At 27.0% G+C, this 22182-nt stretch overlaps 1 protein-coding gene across 1 annotated transcript in view; it reads right to left on the minus strand.

The window, feature by feature from the left end:
• Window positions 1–22182, minus strand: part of Ser (Serrate) — a 139528-nt gene that overhangs the window by 53938 nt on the left and 63408 nt on the right. Inside the window, exons 4-5 of the mRNA XM_065516162.1 lie at window positions 18091–18145; window positions 15365–15680 (exon numbers count right to left, since the gene is read on the minus strand). Of these exons, the coding sequence (XP_065372234.1) occupies window positions 15365–15680; window positions 18091–18145 (371 nt within the window). The remainder of the gene's footprint in view (window positions 1–15364; window positions 15681–18090; window positions 18146–22182) is intronic.

Below are 22182 nucleotides of genomic sequence, written 5' to 3' on the forward strand. Positions count from 1 at the left end.
GGAAAAAACAACAACTTAAATTACTTCGGTACTTGTAAATACTTGGGGTGAGTGTTAAAATGTATTGGTCAAGCGGAGAAGTTGTTTCCTTACAAGAAAGACACTTTTTATAAGCTGCTACATTATTTGTGAAAAATGTGATTTTCATCTGAGATCCAGTGAAGTATATATGGATCCTTAAACTATTGTAAATATGCTCAAAGTACTATACCTAAATAATAAAAGGTATTCTAGAATGTTTGTCATGCTTCTAAGCAGTTTAGTATTGAAAATCAGCAAAATCGGTTTACAATAAAAAATGTTATAAACAAAAATATGAGACAGCCTCAAAAAATTTAATGATTTACACAACAATTTTCAAAATTAATATACTGCAATTGACAGCAATTGTTACTAATGTTTGACCACTTGGCTGACCTCAGTTTATATATTTTGGGTCATTTGACACGTATGTGCTCTTAGTAGTGCAGAGAGATGTCAATTGGTTACTCTATACATCCCATGTAATCTAGCGTGAATACAATTGCCACTTAATTGTATCTAAGTACTTTTTTGTGAGAAATTCGTACAAACTGTGTTGATTGAAGTATCCCATGTAACATAGCGTAAGGTCAATAGTCATTTTAGTGTCTCTTAGTAACCTATAGTGAAGTCATTTTAAACATTTATTTTGTATTGAACTTTAGAAGGTAGTTATTTTAGTAGCTAATCCCCTAGAACTGCGGGGATACACTGAATAAGTGTAGTCTAATGTGAGTGAATAAACAGCAAAGTTGAAACGACACAGCTGACTCCAATTTATATATTTTGGGTCAGTGGACACGTATGTTCTTTGTGTAGTGTAGAACAAATTCAATTGGTTACTTTATACACCCCCGGTAATCTATTGTGAAGGCAATTGTCACTAAAGTTTCTCTAAGTAACCTTTATTGTGTACTGCTCTATACAAATGTAGTTATGTTACCCACCAGAAGTAATCTATTGGCCATTAGTTGCAGGAAGGTTTGTTTACAATTAATCGTTTATTGGACTGTCCGTACATGTTAAAATAACTAGTTATGTAGCTAATCAAGTAACCAGTTAGGTAGCTAGTAAAATAACTGACTCTATATAACCGGTATGTGAATCCAAAGCATTGACTACTACGGACTAGCTATTAGACAGTCTAATTGTAATCTATGCGGGGTCAATTGACCCCCTGCTACACACCCAGTATTGCTGCGGAGTGTAGTTTATGTATTTTTAGTATATAAATAGAAAGTAAATACGATTCTGCACAGACGATTATATTATTCCGGATTATTATGATTTCAAAATTTAAAAAAAGTTAACCTTACTTAAGTGGTCAGATAAAAAAAATTCCATGAGAAAAGTTAAATAAAAAAGTATCAAGGACATTGCTAAAATTAAATCTACCTCTTATTTAAATAGAAAATAATAGCTTAAAATAAATATTACTCTTGTTTTGAGAACCCAATATTATCACCACTTTGTCTTAACTCTTTAAAATACAGCTATTATTTTCTTAATCACTTAAACTATCTATAAATACTTTCAATAACTTGTTAGAACTTCTCAAAACTTAAATTCTAATCAAAAAATAGTTTTGTTACTAAAATAATTGACTCAAATTAATTGAGAATATTTCTAATAAAACCATTAAACTCATTACATTTTCCATCTATCACTTAAAAATTTCAAAAATTTTAACACAAAAAATACTCTAAAAAACGGAGTCTTTTAAAAAAACACTGCACTACAATGCGCATGAGTGACATTAAATTTGATTTTTATTGAAAATACCTTGAAATCAAACACTTTAATTACACATGACCATTAAGATTTAGATTTTTTTTCTCACAAATTTCTCACCATACAAACAAATACATACACACAAACAAACAAAACTTGTCAATAGACAAACAGCAATTATTCAGCAAACAACGCAGCAATCAACCAAAACCAATTTAATGTTTACTGTGCAGCAGTGTAAAACTGCACAGTGAAACAAATACTAGGCCGTAAAAAAGTACTCACCGAGTACGGGTAATGGTGATTTCAAACAGCGAAACTACACAACGTCTACATTAATGTGAACAAAACGTCGTCAATACAAACGTTTGAAGTTGATAGGAATGCCAACAGAAAAACAAACAAGCGTTATATACTTTGAAACAGGGTTGGGAAATTAGGTAATATGGTACTTTTTTGGGACTTTTGTTAAGACAAAATTTGGTTTTTTTAAAAGAGTAGTTGGCAATAAAATTGTACAGCACCTAATAAACAAATCACAACTTAGTTATGAGTTTTCTGCTTTGAAAGCAGAAAACATTAATTTGTTTAAAAATACAAAGCTTAAAAGTATTTTTTTTAGCTGGAAAAAATATATATTATCAGCTGAAAAAGTGTTATTTTAAAAAGTACTTTTTAGAATTTAGGTACTTTTTGAATAGTTAAAATAAAAATCTTACTTTATTATTTTTTTGAATTTAACTAAAATTGTGTAATTTTCTTTTACTTTTGTGCATGCATTTTTATAAAAAGAAATTTTTAAAAATGAGAAGAGCAATTTTTGGTACTTTTTTAGTTAAAAAAGTTTGGTTTGATGCTATTAGTATTTTTTCAATGCCATTTTTAGTCCTTTACAAGAAAAAGAGAATATTTATAACAAAAGTTTTCTTTTTTATAACTAAAAAGGCACTATTTTAGACTATTTCCGGGTTAAACGAACTTTTTATAGCTAAGAAATACTACTTTTTATATGAAAAGTAGCACTAACTTTATAATAGAACTTTGTTTTAGTAAAAAAAAAATTTATTGTACATAAAATAGTACTTTTTCAAATCTTTTTTTAGTGCTTAACAAAAAATAATCACCCCTATGGCGAATCAATACTTCACATGAAATATGTTCCTTTTTCACATTTCTCGTTCATCAGCTTTGTTCACGTAAACAAATTCCCATGTTGTGAAATTTTTAGATGGAATTTTGTAAATAATAAACAGCTGTTACTAACAAAATCAACTATTAAGAATTAAAATTTCATGGGAATAAGACGATAGTAATAAAACTCCACGCGTATTACCGATAGAGTGAATATTTTTAACAGGAAAATGTACTTTTTAAGCAAAAAATAGTACTATTTAAAAAGGTACTTTTAGATACTTGTTATCAAATTTAGCAAAACAATTTTCTTTTGGTCAAAATAACTTTTTGTAGTAAAATAAGTACTTTTTTAGTTAAACAAGTTATTTTTGATACTATTGGTACTTTTTCAAATCTTTTTTACCCCGTAGCTGAAAAATTACAAAAAGGTACTATTTTTACAAACAAAAAAAATCCATTAAAATTTAGTTTAAAAATATTTTTTTTGGATTAAAAGTACTTTTTACCATAATACTAGTAATATTTATAAGAATGTTTTTTAAAGAAAACATTTTGATATTTAAAACCGGTGTCTTGTTCTAACAAAAAGTACTTTTTTAACATTATTTAAATAGTACTTTTTCATATTATTTTTTTTTGTGTTTTGATTTTATTGAATTTTTCAACACGATTTTAGATTTCATCAAAAAATTAAATTCTTTGGTTAAACATACTTTTTGAAAGCAGATAAAAGTAGTTTTTTAGCGGAAAAGTTGGTTTTTTCACCAAAAAATTTAATTTGTTGGTTAGAAGTACTTTATTTAGTAGATAAAAGACATTTTTATATCTAAATAAAAGACCGGTTTAGCTGAAAGTAAAATTATTTAAAAAGTACTTTTTTAATTAAACATTTTTTAACAAACAATTTAATGTGATGGTTAAAAATACTTTTTTATAGCAGATAAAAGTACTTATTTTTCACATATGAAAATAGTACTTTATTAGCAGATAAATTATTGTAGCTTTTTTAATAAGAAAAACTTATTTTTTAACCAAGCTGAAAAAAACCTTCAGTATACAGAAAAAGTTCCATTTTACATAAAAGTGCAGATAAAAGTACTTAATCAAATGAAGAAAAGTAAACATTTTCAACTGCAAAAATTACTGATACAAAAAGTAACTTTTTCAAATTTTAACGCTAACTATTAACCTTAATAATTTCAGTACTTTTATATGAACAGCTATTAGTACTTTTTCTACTGGCCAAAACAAAACTTTAAGTTTTCCATTCCTGCTGTGTGTGTTAATGTCTGTCTGTTCAGATTGAAATTTAAAACTCTCTTAGTTAGTCTTAAAGTAGTAATGGTAGTCATAGTAGTTGTGTGTTTGTCCCAACTATTGAGCATAGTGTGTAAGTATATGACTGTGATGACAACTTAAGATTCACATGACATTTGATGTTCAATTTAATAGCTTTAGTTTTTATTGAAAAGTGGCAAAAACTAACAAAGATACACTCACACACGAAATGACAACAAACAACAGCTGCGTGTGGCCGGCAAATTGAGTGAAATAAAAGAAAAACATTTGAAAATGAAAATAGAAAAGAAAAATGAAATGCTATAAAATTCTAAGGAGTTTGGAGAAAATGACTTAAGTCGTTAAAGGAAAATGTTGAGGTTTTTCCCAAACTATAAGCTAATTTTAATGAAATTGCATGAGCTTACTGATGAAGGTATAGTTCTTTTAATGGAACAGAAAATATTTGGTAATTAGAAGACAAAGTTGATTAAGTTTAGATTCATTTTATCATAACTTAAAGAAAATTTCGGAATGTATAGTACAAGTTCTAAAACCCTAGAAAATAGGTATCAGCTGATTTTAAATATAAAAGAAAATTAGAACATGTCATCAAAGATTTTTGTATTAAAGAATAAACAAGATTTTACCACCTAAAAATATCAACATTAGAAGTAAACATTTGCAACTTAGCTTAAGTCTTAGAAATTTTAACTTAAACTCAAAAACCTAATCAAAATCCTTTCATTCTCAGCCAACAACTAACTGCCCATCACAATTTTACCACAATTTTCAATAAACACGCAGTATTTGCTTGATATTGTTTATATTTTTCACAAACATTTTCCTTCCTCTCGTTTGTCAGTTAAACGCACTGATGATGCCTGCTATATTTTCTTCAGCATACAGCTAAAATCAAACTGAACACAGAATAAATACGAAAGAAAAAAAAAACTTAAACTGAATATCAGTCTTTATAAGTTTAACAACATGACATGGCTTAGATTTTGTTGGCCGATAAAAAATTTGCTGCTTTAATGAAATCATAAATTATACTCTGGCGGTTTAAATATCCATATAAACATCAGTTGGAGTCTAGGAAGACAGCAATGATGCAGAGTTTCTTTTCATTTTATATTAAAAATATATAAAAAACAAAAAAAAAGTAAAGAAAAACGATATAGAGGGATGTCTATTGAATGATGAGTGTGCTGCAGATGCGCTAAAATAACAGCTACACGTTTTATTACACTCTACACAACACAACAAATGAAAAGTACAGGTAGTAGTTGTACGAGTATCAACTAACTGAAACTGTGTATTTTCTTGAGGTCTAAGGAATGTATAGTTACTACAGAGACGTGCTCAAAGTTAAGCTTATAGTGTGAGAGAGAGATGGTTTCTATCACTAAAACGTCAACAGGCGTTTCAATATGGTTTAACGTAAATAAAAATGTCTATAAATTTAGAGGAAAAAGTGGAGAGTTGGAGGGAAGGTTTGCTAAGAAGAACAGTAAGTGGAGGTTTCTTAAATTTTGTTTTGTCCAGGAAAACATGAGCCAGGAGATATAAAAATTAATTAATTGCCAATTAAATTAGAATTCTATATTCGGCAGAGATGAATATTAAAAAAGATCTTATAAATACATGTACATAATTCGAATTAAACAAATTACAGTTGTTTCAACATTGATATCAATTTACTCACACATATGTTGTTGTCTTTAGCTTAAACCGAGTAAACAACAACAACAATTAAAACTACAACAACATATTTACTTATTCTTATTAACCTTGTATACTCATTACAACAAAAAACAAAGCCGTAGCAATAATATTGAAAATTGATTTAGAAACATAAAAACTATAAATTTATTGGAGGTGTGTCACATTTTGGTTCATAACTTTTGTTACATTGAACAAATGTTGCTGAATATGTATATGAAACGATGTTGACATTTATTGCACTCATGAACTGTGGAGGAAAACAGATAACATCCGGATAATAAACCTAACTTTCTGAGGCATTCAGTCAAATATCAGCAGTATGAAATAATTAGTACTAAAAAACCAATGACAGTTTAATACTATAGACGACTTGCTGGTTGTGACCAAGTGCAGATGAATTTATCTGGGAGGAGGCTATACTTCCCTGCTTTTTCCACATGTCTAAGAAACTTTTTAATCTCTAGAAAAGCGTTTTGAAAGTGTGTGAGTAGCTTTAGCTGCTGCTAGTAATGCTTGTACATGTGATGGTATTTGTTTTGTCTTCAGTTTGAATATTTTAATAAACTTTTGTTTTTTGTCATATTATCAGCCAGTTTTTTCGCTCGTTTTTTTTTTTGTTTTTGCTGATGTTTGTTATTGTCTACAACTATACTTCACTTGTTGCACTAGGATACATCTACCTCTTTTTTTTTAGTTTGTTATTAAAACTCTAACAATATTTATCTCAACTTTGCTGTTTTGTTTTTTTATTTGTTTTGAGTTTTTAATAAACGTCTGTTAACAAAACTCACAATTGCGTTTCTGTTTTTGCGTCTTTACTTAAGTATATTGGCAGATATAAATAGAGTATTAAAGTGATTTGCTATTAAGCCGTTTACTTTTTATGGCATTACCATTTACAGAGATGGGCGAGGTATTACAATTTTGCTATATTTTTTTTCTTTCCTACAATTTCATTTTATTTTTGATTTAGTTAAGCTTTAGTTTTGTTAAACTAGATACTATAAATATACTTTCTAATTGAATAAAGTTTAAAGGCAGTTGTTTTCAACAAATGACTAGTTTAAAGCTGGTTGATAAAACCAAAGAAAATAGAGAAAAAATATTAAAAAAAAAACATTTTAATTGTATTTTTAATAAGAGTTGTCAAAAGCTTTAGTAATTCATATTTGTCAACCAACTTCTTTTCAGTTTGTCCCTAGTTTTTTGTTTATTTTTAATTGCCTTTTGCTTTATTTTTATTTTTACTTTTATGTTTTTTAGATTTTCCTACAGGAAGCTGCTGTTCAATATAATTTATTTTATTTTTTTTGGATTTTTCATTTTGTAATAATTGTTTAGGCAAACTGTGGTTAACATGAATTTTATATTTATGATCATAATGATGTTTGAATGACTTTTAATTTGTAAGCTAAGGTTGGGAATAAATGAAAAAAAGTAGCTTTTATTGAACATCAAAGGTTGCGCTTTATATATAGAGTTAAGTGTAAGAGAGCGTAACAGTAAGAGAAATCGAAAAAAATATATAAAGAAAATGTATATAAAAGAAAGAAGTATCAAAAGGTTAATAGCTAAGTTATATTAAAGTTACTTTTTTTCTTAATAAACTTCCCAAGGTTTTCAATGAGATTTAAAGAGATATTGGGAAAATCTATATTTTAACATTAAAATTCAAAAAAAGAACAGCAAATTAGAAGAAAGTAGAAAAGTTTATATCTTCTTTAATTTCTTAGATAGAAATAAAATAAATAGAATAAAAATCTATTTTCGAAAATGTTTACTTTTGCTCCAGTATGATTTTATATTGTTTCAGAAATCATTTTGAAATACTTACAAAATGTCTGTTACTTTTTTGGTTGCTAATGTTTTGTAAAAAAGTACTTTTTGGAAAATAAAATTCAAAAAGTACTTTTTCCTATGTAAACACAAAAATTTGTAAACCAAAGTTTTTAGTTTCTGAATTTGTTATAAATTTTTCCTGTTCTAGTCTCAACAGAATTTTTTTAATGTAGAACAAATTTAATAAAAAAGTACTTTTTTGAAAAATATTTTTTTTTAAACAAAATAATAATGTGCTCTTTGAAAGTTTTTTGAAAAAAAATAAAATAGTACTTTTACTTTTTTTTAAATACCTTTTTTGCAAAAAAAATCGATTAAATGGAGAGTTCATGTCAAAATATTTAAGACATTTCTGTAACTGATTTCTTCTGACGATGAAACAAGTATAATACATTTTGTAAAAAAGTACTTTTTTGAAAAACAGATTTTTGTTTAATGAAGAAAACATTTTATGAAATAGTACTTTTTGGAAAAAAAAATAGTTTTTTGAAACAAAATTTATGTGTGATCTTTTGGGTAGCAAATAAAGAAATACTTTTACGAGAAAAAATAAAAAAAAAATAATTTTTTCCAAAAATTTAAAAAGTACTTTTTTGCAAAAGAAAATCTATAAAGTGCAGAATTCATGTCTATGAAAAAAAATTTGGAATATTTTGAAAAAAAGTACTTTTTTTCGAATAAAAAAATCAGAAAGTACATTTTCCAAAATATTTTTCTAACTAAATAATTTTTCTTTTTAGATAATTAAATTTTGTTACAAATTCTACCTCTTCTAATTTCAATAGCTTTCTGTTTAAAGAAGAAAAAATTTTATGAAAAAGTACTTTTTTGAAAAAAGTTAGAAAGTCATTTTTTGAAACAAAATAAACGTGTTCTCTTTTGGGTAGCAATTAAAAATATACTTTTCTGAAAGTACTTTTTTCAAAGAATTTAAAAAGTACTTTTTTGAAATAAAAGAAATCCATAAGTACATTTTTCAAAGCATTTTCAAACTAAATAGTTTTTGATTTCTGATAACTAAATTTTGTTATCAATTCTACATCTTCTACTCCCAACAACTTTTTGTTTACAGAAGAAAAAAATTTCATGAAAAAGTACTTTTTTGAAAAAAATTTTTTTTTTAAAAAATCCATTTTGAAACAAAATAAATGTGTGATCTTTTGGGTAGCAATTATTGTAAAAAAAAACTTTTTGAAAAAATAAAAAAGTACTTTTTCAAAAAATTTAAAAAGTACTTTTTTTCATAAAATTTCTTTTGCAGCTTTTTCTGACTACGAAAAAAATTTATTATTTAAAAATTGGTTTTCAAATAAATTGAAAATCTGGCTTTTTGTATTAATCGCCCCAATTTAATAAAATTGTTGATTTGTGAATCAATTTGTCAAACCTCAAAAACAAAAGAGTTAAGACACAAACCAGCTAAATGGTTAATATAGCAATAACAATTTACGAACAACGAAATATAAATGATTTTATGAAACATTTAATAAAAAAAATAAAAAACAAATTGGGAAAAATAAATATTTCAACATTAAAACAAAATTAGAAAAAACAATATTTGTTTTTCCAGCCCCTTTTTTCCTATACATAAAACTAAAAACAAAACCAGGGAAAACCCTCTAACATAAAAAAGTTTGAATAAAACATTTTCTCGGCTAAGTAATTAACCAACTGTCAGTTGTTTAAAAAAAAACAAAATGTTTAAAGTTCTCCTTCAAACAAATAAAATTAAGAAAAAAAACATCTTAACGGTATGTTAAAATGATGTACCGCATTTGTAACATGATTTAGAATTAAAACTAAAACTACGAACGACATGGCTTTAAATCTACAATTTGTGTTAAAAAATAATAGAAAAGCCAAACATTAAAAACAGATTTTTCACAGGCTTTTAGCTACAAAGGTTTTAAATCAAGTTTAAATGTGTTTTTTTCTATTTTTTCGCTCAAAAGGGATTTTCTGCCATAGTTTTTTTTCTGTTAGCACTAAAACAATGATTTTGTTAAACATTGAACAAGGAAATATACAATTCAAACTTAACATTGTTTTGTGTGGAAATGTTTTAAAGGTTCTTGTAAAAATAACAGCAACAAAAAAAAATTGTTTGCAATATGCTGGTTGGCAAATGAAGCCTTTTGTTTAAATGTGATTTCTGTAGTTGTTTTATTTTTTTTCTATTTGTTTGTTTGAGTTTTTCAGCGGTGGCAGTTTTATATTTTGCGAGGGCATCTAAGATGAGCCATCAATACATTAATACAACATCTACTACTACTACTTCTACTGCTGCTTTTTGGATAAATATTATTGTTATTTGAAGAAGCGAATAACATGGAAAAAGTAACAACAAATAGCAACAATAAAAAAATAGAAGCCCAAATATACTCCCTCTTTTTATGGTGTTGTTGTTGCTGTTGGTGGCTTTAAGTTAAAATAAAAACGTAATTCATTTTTAGTAAAAAGACAGAAGTTTAAAAGAATTTCATATTTCTAAAATTTAATAATAATTTTAATGTAAATAATCAAATTTGTATATTTTCAAGCAATGGTGGCGTATGATTAATATTAATTGCAAAAAAAAATAGGGAACGATTGTAAAATAAATGGTAATGATTAAAAATATTCAAAATTAATGGTCTAATTGAAAATAATAGCATGTGAAAATCATAGTTAAAGCCTTAAGCTTATTAAAAATTTTAATTTTAAGAAGTATTTTTGTACCCAAGGCGGGCAGCAGTGTCTTCTTTACTTCTTAAATTTGAAGTAAAGCAAAAAAAGCTTATGGTGAATGTGTGCATCGGTTTCAACATGGGAGAGATGGTTTGTGCGGTTTAAAAGTGGTGATTTTGACACGGAAGACAAAAAAATCGCCTAGGCCAGCCAAAAAGTTTGAAGACCTAGAATTGAAGAATGTTGTCAAACTCAACAAGAGCTTGTAAAATGATTGGGAGCTACTCAAGCAAAAATTTCAAAACCTTAGCGATCAGCTGAATTCATCCAAAAGCAGGGAAAGTGGGTACCATACGAATTGAAGCCGAGAGACCTTGAAAGACGATTTTGCATGTCAGAAATTATGCTTGAATGCTATAAAAGGAAATCATTTTACACCTAATATTTACTTGCGATGAAAAATGGATCCATTACGATAACACGAATCGTGAGAGATCGTATGTGAAGCCAGACCAACCAGCAGAATCGACACCAAAGCCAAATATCCATATCGCAAAGTTTCTGTATTTGGTGGGACCAAAAGGGTTCCAACTGATTCGTTTGAAATGAGCATTGGCCGAAAATCTGGATGCATTTTTACAACTTGTTTCAATTCCTTTAAAACTCTGTTTATAGGGCACGTCTTTGATGTTGTTTTCGCCACAGACATCGCCTTTTTGTTGCTGTGATTGTTTCTCTATTTCATAGGAAATTTGTTATTAAAACAATACCAATTGTTTATAGTATTTCTACTACTACAAAACTCTATATTTTATTTCATTTGCTATGATTTAACAATTTTGTTTAAGTAAAACCCTGAATTCAAAGGTAATTTTTCGGTATATCTTTAACTTATATTGTTATATTGTTTGAAATGGATTTTTTACTATTTGTAGTTCAAATATAGTTTCTTGGTTAAGAAAAAAAAAAACTAAAATTGTAGGTGGAGCCAACCTCCTTTTAATGTAAAAATACAATAATAAAATCTTTGGGCTTCTGACTAACTTACTTACCGAACTACTGCTAAAACTAAACATGCTTTTCTGGCTGTTTTTGGTTTTTATTGTTAGCTCTCTACGGTTTTCCATGTTTTGGCCATTGTTGGCAGAAATAAAAAAAAAAAAATTGGTTTCTGTTGTTGTTGCTGGCTTTTTTTGATTTAAATTACTTTAGCCATCATCATACAACCTCATCAAGCAGCAACTACCAGCATCATCAGTTTGAAATTTCAAACTCATCGATCGATGTTTTAGTTTTTAAACTTTTTTTTTTTCCAAAGTTGTTGTCAGCAAAAAATTAAAAAAAAACTTAAATAAAGAAATACCTTGTCTGAAATTCGTTTTATTTTGGGATTTTGTTGTATGTTCTCGTTGATGTTGTTACTATTTTTCTACATTACGACTAAGTAAGTATGTATTGAAATGTTGTGTTGTATGCACGAACAAACGTTTGTGATTTTTGTTTTTATTTTTTGTTGTTGTGAGTTTCGCTTCATTGTAACGTGGAAAATAGTGTAACACAGAATACGTGATTTTTGGTGAAGTGCAACAAACCACAAGCACCCAGCCAGCAAGCCAGCCAGCTAGAAGAAACCTCAAGCTGGGAATCATGGAAAAGGGGCGTCATGGTCTTCCACAGCAACAAACCAACACTAAATTTTCTAAAAAAAAAAAATAGCCATAGCCAGCTAGTAATAAAGCAAACCATAAGCATGGTTTATGATTTTCTCCTCCAAAAATAAAAATAAAAAACTAAATATTTTTATTTTCAATATACATACTATATTTAAACTCTCCTGCAGAGGTCTGGCCTTTTATGCAATATAAATAATTTTTTGTTGTTGTTTTTATTTTAGTTTTGGTCCAAATTTAATAGTTTTTGCAGTTTCTTTTCTTTTTGGTCTTTGGTATCAGAAAATTATTGTTGTAAAACAACAATTTTAAATTATGATTATAACTTAAACTATAATTAGTAGTAGTTGGCTGATTTGGCCTAGAATTTCAAATGCTCAAGAAAAACAAAATGATGTTGAAACTTCTTTTTCTTTTTTTTTGTTTAGATTATAAATTTTGATATGTTGTGGGCAAATGACAGGGTGGAAAACTTGATATCTTTGAGAAAGATAACAGTATTTAAAAAATATTGTTAAAATAATTTAATAATTTTCTCTCTAAACAATTTTTAGAGAGAAAATCAAAAGTACATACCATTTTACGCAATTAGTTTTCTTGAAGGAAGGAATTTTTTGTTGCTTTTTCAAAAAAAAAAAAATAAAGGATGGCGTATGATTAATATTAATTGCAAATAAAATTGCTTTTAAATAGGAAAAATACAAATTAAAGTGATTTGCTTTTAGTTTTTATACCTTTTAAAAGCAGTCAGATGAAGGTTTATTATAGGGGTTTGTTAACAGATAAAACAAAGAACATTTTATATTTATGTTCTAAAAAACAAAAATCCTTAAAAAAATGTTTTGTAAATCTCTGATATCTTTGAAAATTTGTTATGAATAAAGTTCTAAATATTGAGAAATATATATAGAGCGGAAACAGTTTTTTCACATAGTTTTTTTACTAATACATTCTCATAACTTTTTGACAACTGAGCTTCCGATCTATGTGTATCTGTCTATGGTTCTAAATGTGTGAATTTACCAATTCAAACAAATGAGGAGCCGCAAAACAAAAGGTACTTTTTTGAAAATTTAAAAATTTTGGGAAATTGATTTTTTCTAGATGAAAAAAATTCAACCCAAATATTATAAAAATACCAAATAAAATCAATTTGTAAAAAATTCTAAAAAGTACCGTTTGTTCTGCGGCTCAACAAATAAGAAAATTAATTTGATTCGATTTAATAAGGGTTTTAAAGTAGATAGTCTTACTACGCCAGTAGTATGTTTTTTTTATAATTAATAGTTTTTAAATTGTAAAGCAATTCTAAATACAGACCTTCAAAACTTTTAATTAATTTAAAAATATTAAAAAAATTCCTAAATTAACAAAATAGTCCTTATAAAATAAACGAATTTTAAAACCATAGAGAAATAGACATAGAGCAGAGACTAGAAATAACTCAAAAAAAAATACTCAAAATCGCCACCTATACGTCAATTTTTACAATCTCACCACTTAAGTTTTTTCAACTGAGTTAGGTCCTTGACAGGAGAGTTTCTGATCTGTGTATGTTTATCTATCTATAACCCTTTTCATTAGAGAATTTAAAATTAGTTTTTAATGAAAATTAATAATGTTTAGATTCAAACCTAAAACACTTCAAGTCTAATCCATTTTTTTATAATTTTCACTAGGATTGCGTATGATTGATATTAATAGAGAGAACATAACTTTAAAATGGAACAAAAAAAACATTTAAATGCTTTTCGTTTAGATTTATAATAGCAGCTAATATTTATTTTACATCTAACAATAAATAATTTCAATATAGGGTCAATTTTTATACTGTTGCGAAAATGGTGGCGTATGATTGATATGAATTAATCACAAAAAGCTTTAAAATAGAAAAATACACATTAAATGCTTTAGTACAAATAAATTTACAATTGTTTAGTAACAAATTTTAAATACAAGTTTATACAGATTGATTAAAACTATTTGTTTCAAAAACTTAAAGCTAAAAGCTTGAAAAACCAAATAAAGTTTTATTTTTTTTTACAAAATTTTCATAAAAACTTTAACATTTCATAGATAGATTTCAAGTAATTTTAGTTTCAGTTCTAAAATGTATTAATTTTCTTATAAACTCGATATTTTTAAATAAAATAGTGTAAAAACACAACTTCTGTGGATTTTTGAACAGTGTGTCGTATGATTAATATTAAATATTGAACATTTTTATTATTGATTTTAAAGTGAAACTTTTTAATAAAAGCTTTTCAAAATATATTAAATAATAGTATATTTCACATTGTCTGAAAGTTAAGTTTTGGAGGCTAAACATTTTTTAATACTATAACATAGGCTTAATCAATGATTAAATAACTTTTTTTCATACAAATTAAAAAAAAACCTAACCTTTTGCCAGCTAGAACTAATGTCAATCCCTTGTAAAAATCTAAAAAAAAGACACCAAAACCTTTTAAGAGCTGTTGTATATAATTTTCTGGTTTTGTCTAAGAGTTGACAAAAAGTATGGCAAATTTAAAATCTATCAGTAGTAAGTAAGTTTAAATATGCATATATGAACATTTCAACTGGGTTTTATTAAAAGAACAAAACATTTAATGAAATCTTAAGAAAAAAAAATTGTCAAGAGTTACCTCAAGTCAAGACTTACATGAACATTTTCTTCAAATTATAAAATGGATTTAATAAACTACACCTCTAGATCTATACCCAAATCATTCTTAAACTCTAAACTACTTGATGGCCAAATGAAATAAATCTAGTTTTCTCAAATTTGTATATAGGTGGCGTATGATTAATATTAATTGTAAACAAATTTCTTTTAAGTGAAAAGTCTACTTCAAAACACTTTTTAAACATTAAAACAACTATTAAAATCACAGCTTTTAAATAGAGAAGACAAAATATATAAAATAAAGCAGAAATTAATTACTACAAAATTTATAGCAACAAAAACGTGAGTTAAAGTTGAATTTTTTTGTTTTCAATGCTGTGAAAGTAATAAAAAATACTTTCTATTTAAAACTTAAGAAAACTAAACAAACCAATAAAAACACTAATAATAAAAACAAAAACATATATTGACAATAACATTTGCCCTTTTTTAAAAAGCAATATGAGAGATATAAGTTTTTTTGTTCTTCTTTTCATTTGCCACATTATGTTTTAATATAATTAACTCACACAACAAACTGTCATAACTGTTATAGCTATTAAAACAGTACTGGTAATTATAAATATATATTTAGAAAGAAAAAAAAGAAAAATGAACTTGTACTTACTCGCATTCACCGGGTTTATCACATTTGCCATGTATGGGATCACAGCCGGGCTTACAAATGGCCTTTTCACAATTATCACCCATCCAGCCATTTAGACAGATCTTTTCACCCTGTGGCCCACAGTTGTAATGACCAAATTGATCGTTGCGGGGACGACAAAACGTAGTACATGTTGTATTATAATAAGTAGCTGCACATTGAACTCTGACACGATATGTAATGCGAGCATTGCGACCAATATGATCCAATGTTTTCCATTCGGGTGATGGTAGAATCACGCTTGAAAATGATGTTTCTTCAATTAACCTTTCAGAGTCTTTGTTGTTGTTTTAGTTGTTTTTGAGAAGGAGGTGGAGAATTTAAAGAAAAGAAAAAAAATAGGTAAACAAAAACAAGTTGAAAAAAATACAATATTAGGAAAGAAAAAAGTAGGATCTAGTATATTTTGTTTAAATGAAATGAACACAAGATGGGTGGTGTTTGTTTGTTGTTTTAAGAAATGGAAATTGTGTTGTGTGTGTTTTATCTTCTTCTGTTTTGTTGCTGTTTCGTTTTGTTGTTCAAAACATTAGTTTGACGTTTGGATTTGAAGTTTAAGAGTTTTTTTTTCAACAACACGTTTGAATTTAAAAATCATTTACATTGTAGTTGTTGTTTGATGTTGTTTTTGTTGTTGCTGCTGCTGCTGTTAACTTTAAGGAAACGATCATGGTGGCAATTGTTAACAAAAATGTAGATTTGTTTTAAACCAAAAAACAACAACTACAAAAAACATTGGTTTCTGTAAATTGAAATCAACGTTGGCGTCCATACACAAAATGTTAACGACAAGTTCAACTAAAAGTATCACATGCTTAGATTTGTTTTTTCTCTACCTTTTCATGATGTTGTTGTTTGTTATTTAAATTTGTCTTCAAAGTTAAAAAGAATTCACGCCACCAACCCATAAGCAGAGATTTTAAGAAGTTATTTCATTTGGGAAGGAAGTTTGAATATAAGTAGGCATTTTTGCTTACTTTCACAATTTCAAAAGGTGTGGACTGATGTGATCTGAACTTGTTTCTTTTTTATAGCAAATTAATGACTTCAAAGCGGTAACAAATCAGTAAAATTTTGATTACTGGTTATTTTCTTTTAAAGCTAAATTCAAGTATTTTACAAAACAGTAACATAAGCTGTTTGTGATCATCAAAATAGAAAAATTTTAAAAAAATTTAAAAAAAAAATTCACAGCCGATATGATTAACTTTGCTCCACTATAGCCTGTCCTATGTTCATATTTAGGAGTGGCTCACACACTATTCTATAAGCTTAACTCCTGCACTATAAATATTTAAAATTGTGTAAAGATTGGATCTGTTGTTTAGCCAAAATCTTTATCCGTTATCCGAGATATTAAAGGTCAAAGGTCACAATATCTGTTTTTGCCTGTATCTAGCTTATTAAGCCTCGTAAGTATTTAGAAGTTATTACAAAATATGTAGAACATACAATTTCCTATATTTTCAATTAATGCACAACATTGAAATACTCGAGTTATAGAGCTCATTAAAATTGCTCTATAACTCGAGTATTTCAATGTTGTGCATTAATTGAAAATATAGGAAATTGTATGTTCTACATACATCTAAAGATTTTTACTTTTTGCTAGAAATCGATGTACAGTGGTCATGTCTACACACTGTGAAAATCTAACATAATTTTCTCTACTCTTTCGCCAAAAAAATATAGTTGTATCCGTCTTCAATTTTCATTTTAATGTATTGTTACGTTTTAACCTTTTCAAAACGTTGGTTTATTTCCTTTAAATAAACCGGATACTTTTGATTGCAAATAAAAGCCGTTTAGTAGTTTAAAAATTGTAACAACTCTTTATTTATTTAAAATGTACAACAACAGAATTAAATAGTCACTCAATGTTTTTTTTTATACACGTTTATAAATTCGCAGAAATACAGACGCTTTATAATGTATACGAATTCACTTGAAAAACACAGCATACTTTAAGGCACTCAGTTGATGTTTATTATACATACGCCATCTGTGGTGTACTTTCTACAATGTTCTTTAACTGAATATTCGAATTCGAAAATACGGTCGCAGCAAACAGCGTTGCCATACTTACGATCAATGGTCAACTGAAAGCTTTTATTCAATGTTAATAATGCCCACAGATATGTTACAGTTTGAGAGGCACTGCTATTTGAAAGCATTATGCAACTTTTTCGTAACAGTATTAAAAAAAAAACAGTTTTTTGCATCTACTGAAAATGTTTCAATTTTGAGTTGACTCTCTTTAGAGGGACCAGTGCGATATATTGACAGGTTTGTATGATGTTCGTACCAATTATTATTTAAAAATCAAAAAGTGTGACCTTTGACCTTTAAAAAATTTACAACTTTCGAGAAAAATCTTTGGTTGGTGGGTCTAGTTACTGCTTTAGAGTGATTTCAGCTTTTCAAACCATGATCTAATTCCTTTAAAGCCCAGCTTTAAAATCATTTTTTAATTAAAGCCTGATTTTTTTTAAAATAATTTTAAATTGTTATTAAACTTTTAACTGTTGAAATATAAAAATTTCTTTAAACAAAACAGACAAACAGCAAACACTTGTTTTAGTAAATATTATTTAAACTAATTAAATGTCTGTTTATTTCAACATTTCAACAATTGTTTTATTTTGTTCATGTCTTGTGGTGTATTTGTCTTAAACATAATTACATACCTGGATACGATATGTTGTACATATCCAACGCCTGTAGTATTAATGTAAATGATTTCTGTAAAAAAGAGAAGAAAAAAATTAAATAAATACATTTTCGTAAGTAGGTTTAAAAAGATTTCAATTTGTTTTTTTGTTTTTCTTTTCAGGGGTTTTGAAAAAAGGCGGGTTTCATTTTAACAGCTTTAAGCTTTAAGAAGGTTACTATAAGGTTAAATTATTTTGTCAATTTGTTGCTGTTTGTTGTTTCAACAAAAAAAAAAACAAAACAAAACCTCAACATTTACAGAAGCTGGTTGGTATTCTTGTACTTTGTAGTCATTTAAATACAAACTGTCTGTTTTTCTGTTTTGCATTTCTCGATGTTAATGGTTACATTTTATTGTGTTGAGTTGAAAATTACGTGTAGAAGAAAAGTGGAAGAAACAGTAGCCTAATTGAATTGGGAGAAAAGTAGAGGTTGTCAAAGTATCTAAATACTACTTAAGTGTTAATGTGTTTTATGTATAATTTAACGAAATTTAAACATGAAACTATTACCAGCAAATGACAACACAACACAACACCGAACAGCTTAAATAAACGTGAAGTTTTAAAAATTTATTAACTCAAAGACAAATTTGTGGCTGTCGCTGTTGAAGTTTACAAGAATTTAGATTTAATCAATAACAATTACCCAAGAAAAATGCCATACAAAATTAACATTTAAAGGTTTTTCTTTTTTTAAATTATTTTCTGTGTTAACAAAATAGCTTATAACTACATATAGCAAATTTGTTAAATGACATATTTCCTACAGCTATGAATAATATACAAATTTGTTATACTACTTAAAACTAATCAAATTTTGCTAAGATCTAACCAATCAATTCGTTTCTTTTTAAAATTGTTTTAACAATTTTTTAATACAATACAGTTTTAGTAAAACAAATATAAAATAAATTATTATATTTCCCATCATAAATATTAAAATAAAATCACTTGTAATTTATTTTAAATCCATAACAAATGCAAGCAATTAGTTTTTTTTTCTTTCTTTAAAATATTGTAAACTTTTCAAGTTGATAATTTCAAATGAGTTTTAATTTAAATGTCAGTTTATAACAATTTTATGCTTTATCAATTTCAGTTAATTTCAAAAAATGTTAAACAAAAATGTTTGAAATCTTTAAAAAATCTAATAAAAGAAAGTTTTTTTCTAAGCAATTAAATTGTGTTTTAATAAAAACTGTTAGAGAAAGAAGTAAAGGAACTAATCTAATCTTAAAAAAATATCCGTAACCATCAAGCTATGTTAGAGTTTGGAATGGTTGTTATTTAAAGCAAACACTCAAAAAGAAAGTTGGTAAAAAGTCTAATCGAAAATTTGGCTTAGTAATATGTTAAATTTTCAGAATGAAAAGAAATATATACCTGGAAATTCTTAATACTATTAACATAGGATCTTAAAATGCCTCTTTACTACTTAAATACTAAAGGTCAAAGGTCACGAAAATCCAATTTTGCATATATCTCATTTAATGAGTTTAAGTTATTTCCTATATTTTGATTTAAGTGCATTTCTGTTTAACATAAACATATTTTTGAAAGGCAGACATTATCTTGCTAAATTAATCAACGCAAAGTATCTCAAATCAATAAAAATTTTATTACTGGTTGTTTTTTTTTTTCTTACAATAAAAATAAAGTTTTTGTCAACACAGTAAGTAACATAAGGAAGATTAGATCAATTAAATTTTCTTGCTCATCTCGCCTGGTGGAATTTAAAAATCAAAAAAGTTTTAAAAATATTTTCATAGGCAAGATGATCTACGTACTACTCATCAAAGTTCAGATTTAGCAGTTGATAAGCGTAACTCCTGCTCTATTGTTAGTTAAAATTTTGTAAATATTGGTCCAATAGTTTAGCCAAAATCTTTATCCGTTATTCGAGCTATTAAAGGTCAAAGGTCGCAAAATCGAAATGTGGCTAATTTCTTGCTTATTATGCCTCTGAAGTAAGTTACTATTGAACATATTAAAAATTAATCTATCAAACATGAAGATCTTTTGGTATTAAACTTTAATTAGGTTGGTATCTGCTGAACATTTCGATCTGTTTTACAGATTATGAATTAATTTTTTTTTTTATCTCAGGCTTTAAATTTAGTTTAATTAAAAAAACTTTTTTTTTAAATAATTTTAAATTGTTATAACAGGATCAAAGTATCTTTCTATGCCTGTTTGTTATTTAATAAATAAAGTGCAAAGGTCACATAACTCCGATTTTGTATAGAAAGCTATGTATAGACGGTTGACAGATCTTACAATATTGTCAGAAAAATGTTCAGAAAACCGTGTGAACTTTCAATATTTGTCTTGCAACATTATCAGAAAAAGCATTGTCAGTACATTGTAAGACAATAATAATATAAACACATTACGTTGATATTGTCAGATCATTGCAAGATAATTTTTAGACACTTTTTATTGTCAAATGTGCGAATTTTATGTATCTGACAATGGTGGCATTGTTCTATTGGCAAAACTGTGCAGATGTATTTAAAAACAATGTCTAACTAACAACGGCAGATAAATTTATTGTCTGACAATTGTCTGGCAATGAAATTGTAAGGTTTTCTTACAATCGTCTGAACTGACAATTTACCTTTTGATAACAATTTTTCATTGCCTGATCTGACAACCGTCTATACATAGCATAACTCACATATTATGGATCCTGTATGTTTAATATTCATTTAAAAATGTGAATAGCACAAAATTGTTTGTGACTTAGTACTGAGAAAACTAATTTCTGTGAGTACAAAAATAACTAAAAGGCGACAAAATATGCTTAAACTAAAATTTATGCCTTAAATATTTAATTATTTTAATAAGCAAGATTTATGCCAAAAGTTATTGTATGATCTTTGACATTTAAAACCTTAAGTAGCGGAATTTGGATTTTCAGTGAGTTCATTATGTTAGGAATATTAAGACGAACTTTTATTATGAAATTCAAGTCCCTGTCTTCTAATATCCCTATCAAAATCACACCTGCTGATTTTGTCATCCTGGCATTTGACAATAATTATAAGAAATTCCTGGGACGTCATCATTTTTTATATAGAAACAGGGAAGACTCACGTACACGATATTTTAAATGCGGTCGAAACTATGAAAGCTTAATATTTTAATGAAACTAATTTTTAAAAAGTTATTAAACAGATGTTGAACTTTTTAAAATAAAGTTTGCATTCATTACATAAAAAAATGTATTGCATTTCAAAATTTCTAGAAAATATTATAAACCAAGAAAATACTTGGTAATGACCTTCAATTATAGCTTGCTTTTGAAAGACTATCACCGTCTACATTACTTAGAAGTAGTCATATAATGACTGTTTCTGTTTTTACTGATAACGGATTCTGTGAGTCGTAACTATAAGTTATTATTTGTAACTAGTTTTCGTGACATTATAAGCAGTCGTGGTAAGCACTTGCCTCCAATAACATCAGCGAGTTAATATAATGAGTTAAAGTGCTATTGTGTAAGTAGTTAAGTTCGAGTATTTACCATTTTAACTCATTACTTGGTAATGAAAGTTTTTGCTGAGAAAATTTATAAGATTCAAGCCCTACCATTTTTCGGGTGTATCATACGAGTACGTAAAGTTTCTAGTTTTGTTTTCATCGTCTTTGCTAGAAAATTTTTAATTTGTGGTCAAATAAAAAAGGTCTTTTACTTTATGGCATCTTAAACTATCTAAGAGGATTTTTATATTTTTTTTTTTTCTGCTGTTATTGCTATTATTTTGTTTTAGTTTTTTCCAAGCTAGATATTAGATTTATGGCAACTCATGGTGTGGAAACATGATTCAAAAAACACTGTATGATTAAAAATTTTAAACCGAAAAGAAATACGTTTTAAACAGGGACTTTAACAGAAACTAAACTAAGAAATGAGTGGATGAAAACAACAAAAAAAAGAAGAAAACATTATGACTTTGAAATAGTTTAAGCTTTTCTTTTCGTTATACTCAAGAGCCAGTAGAAGTGCCATAGATACAAATAAAATGCTATGTATGTGTATAACTAAAGTAAAAAGCCTTTAAA

Source organism: Calliphora vicina, chromosome 1 (assembly GCF_958450345.1).
Source record: "Calliphora vicina chromosome 1, idCalVici1.1, whole genome shotgun sequence".
In the NCBI taxonomy this organism is placed as follows: Eukaryota; Metazoa; Arthropoda; class Insecta; order Diptera; family Calliphoridae; genus Calliphora; species Calliphora vicina.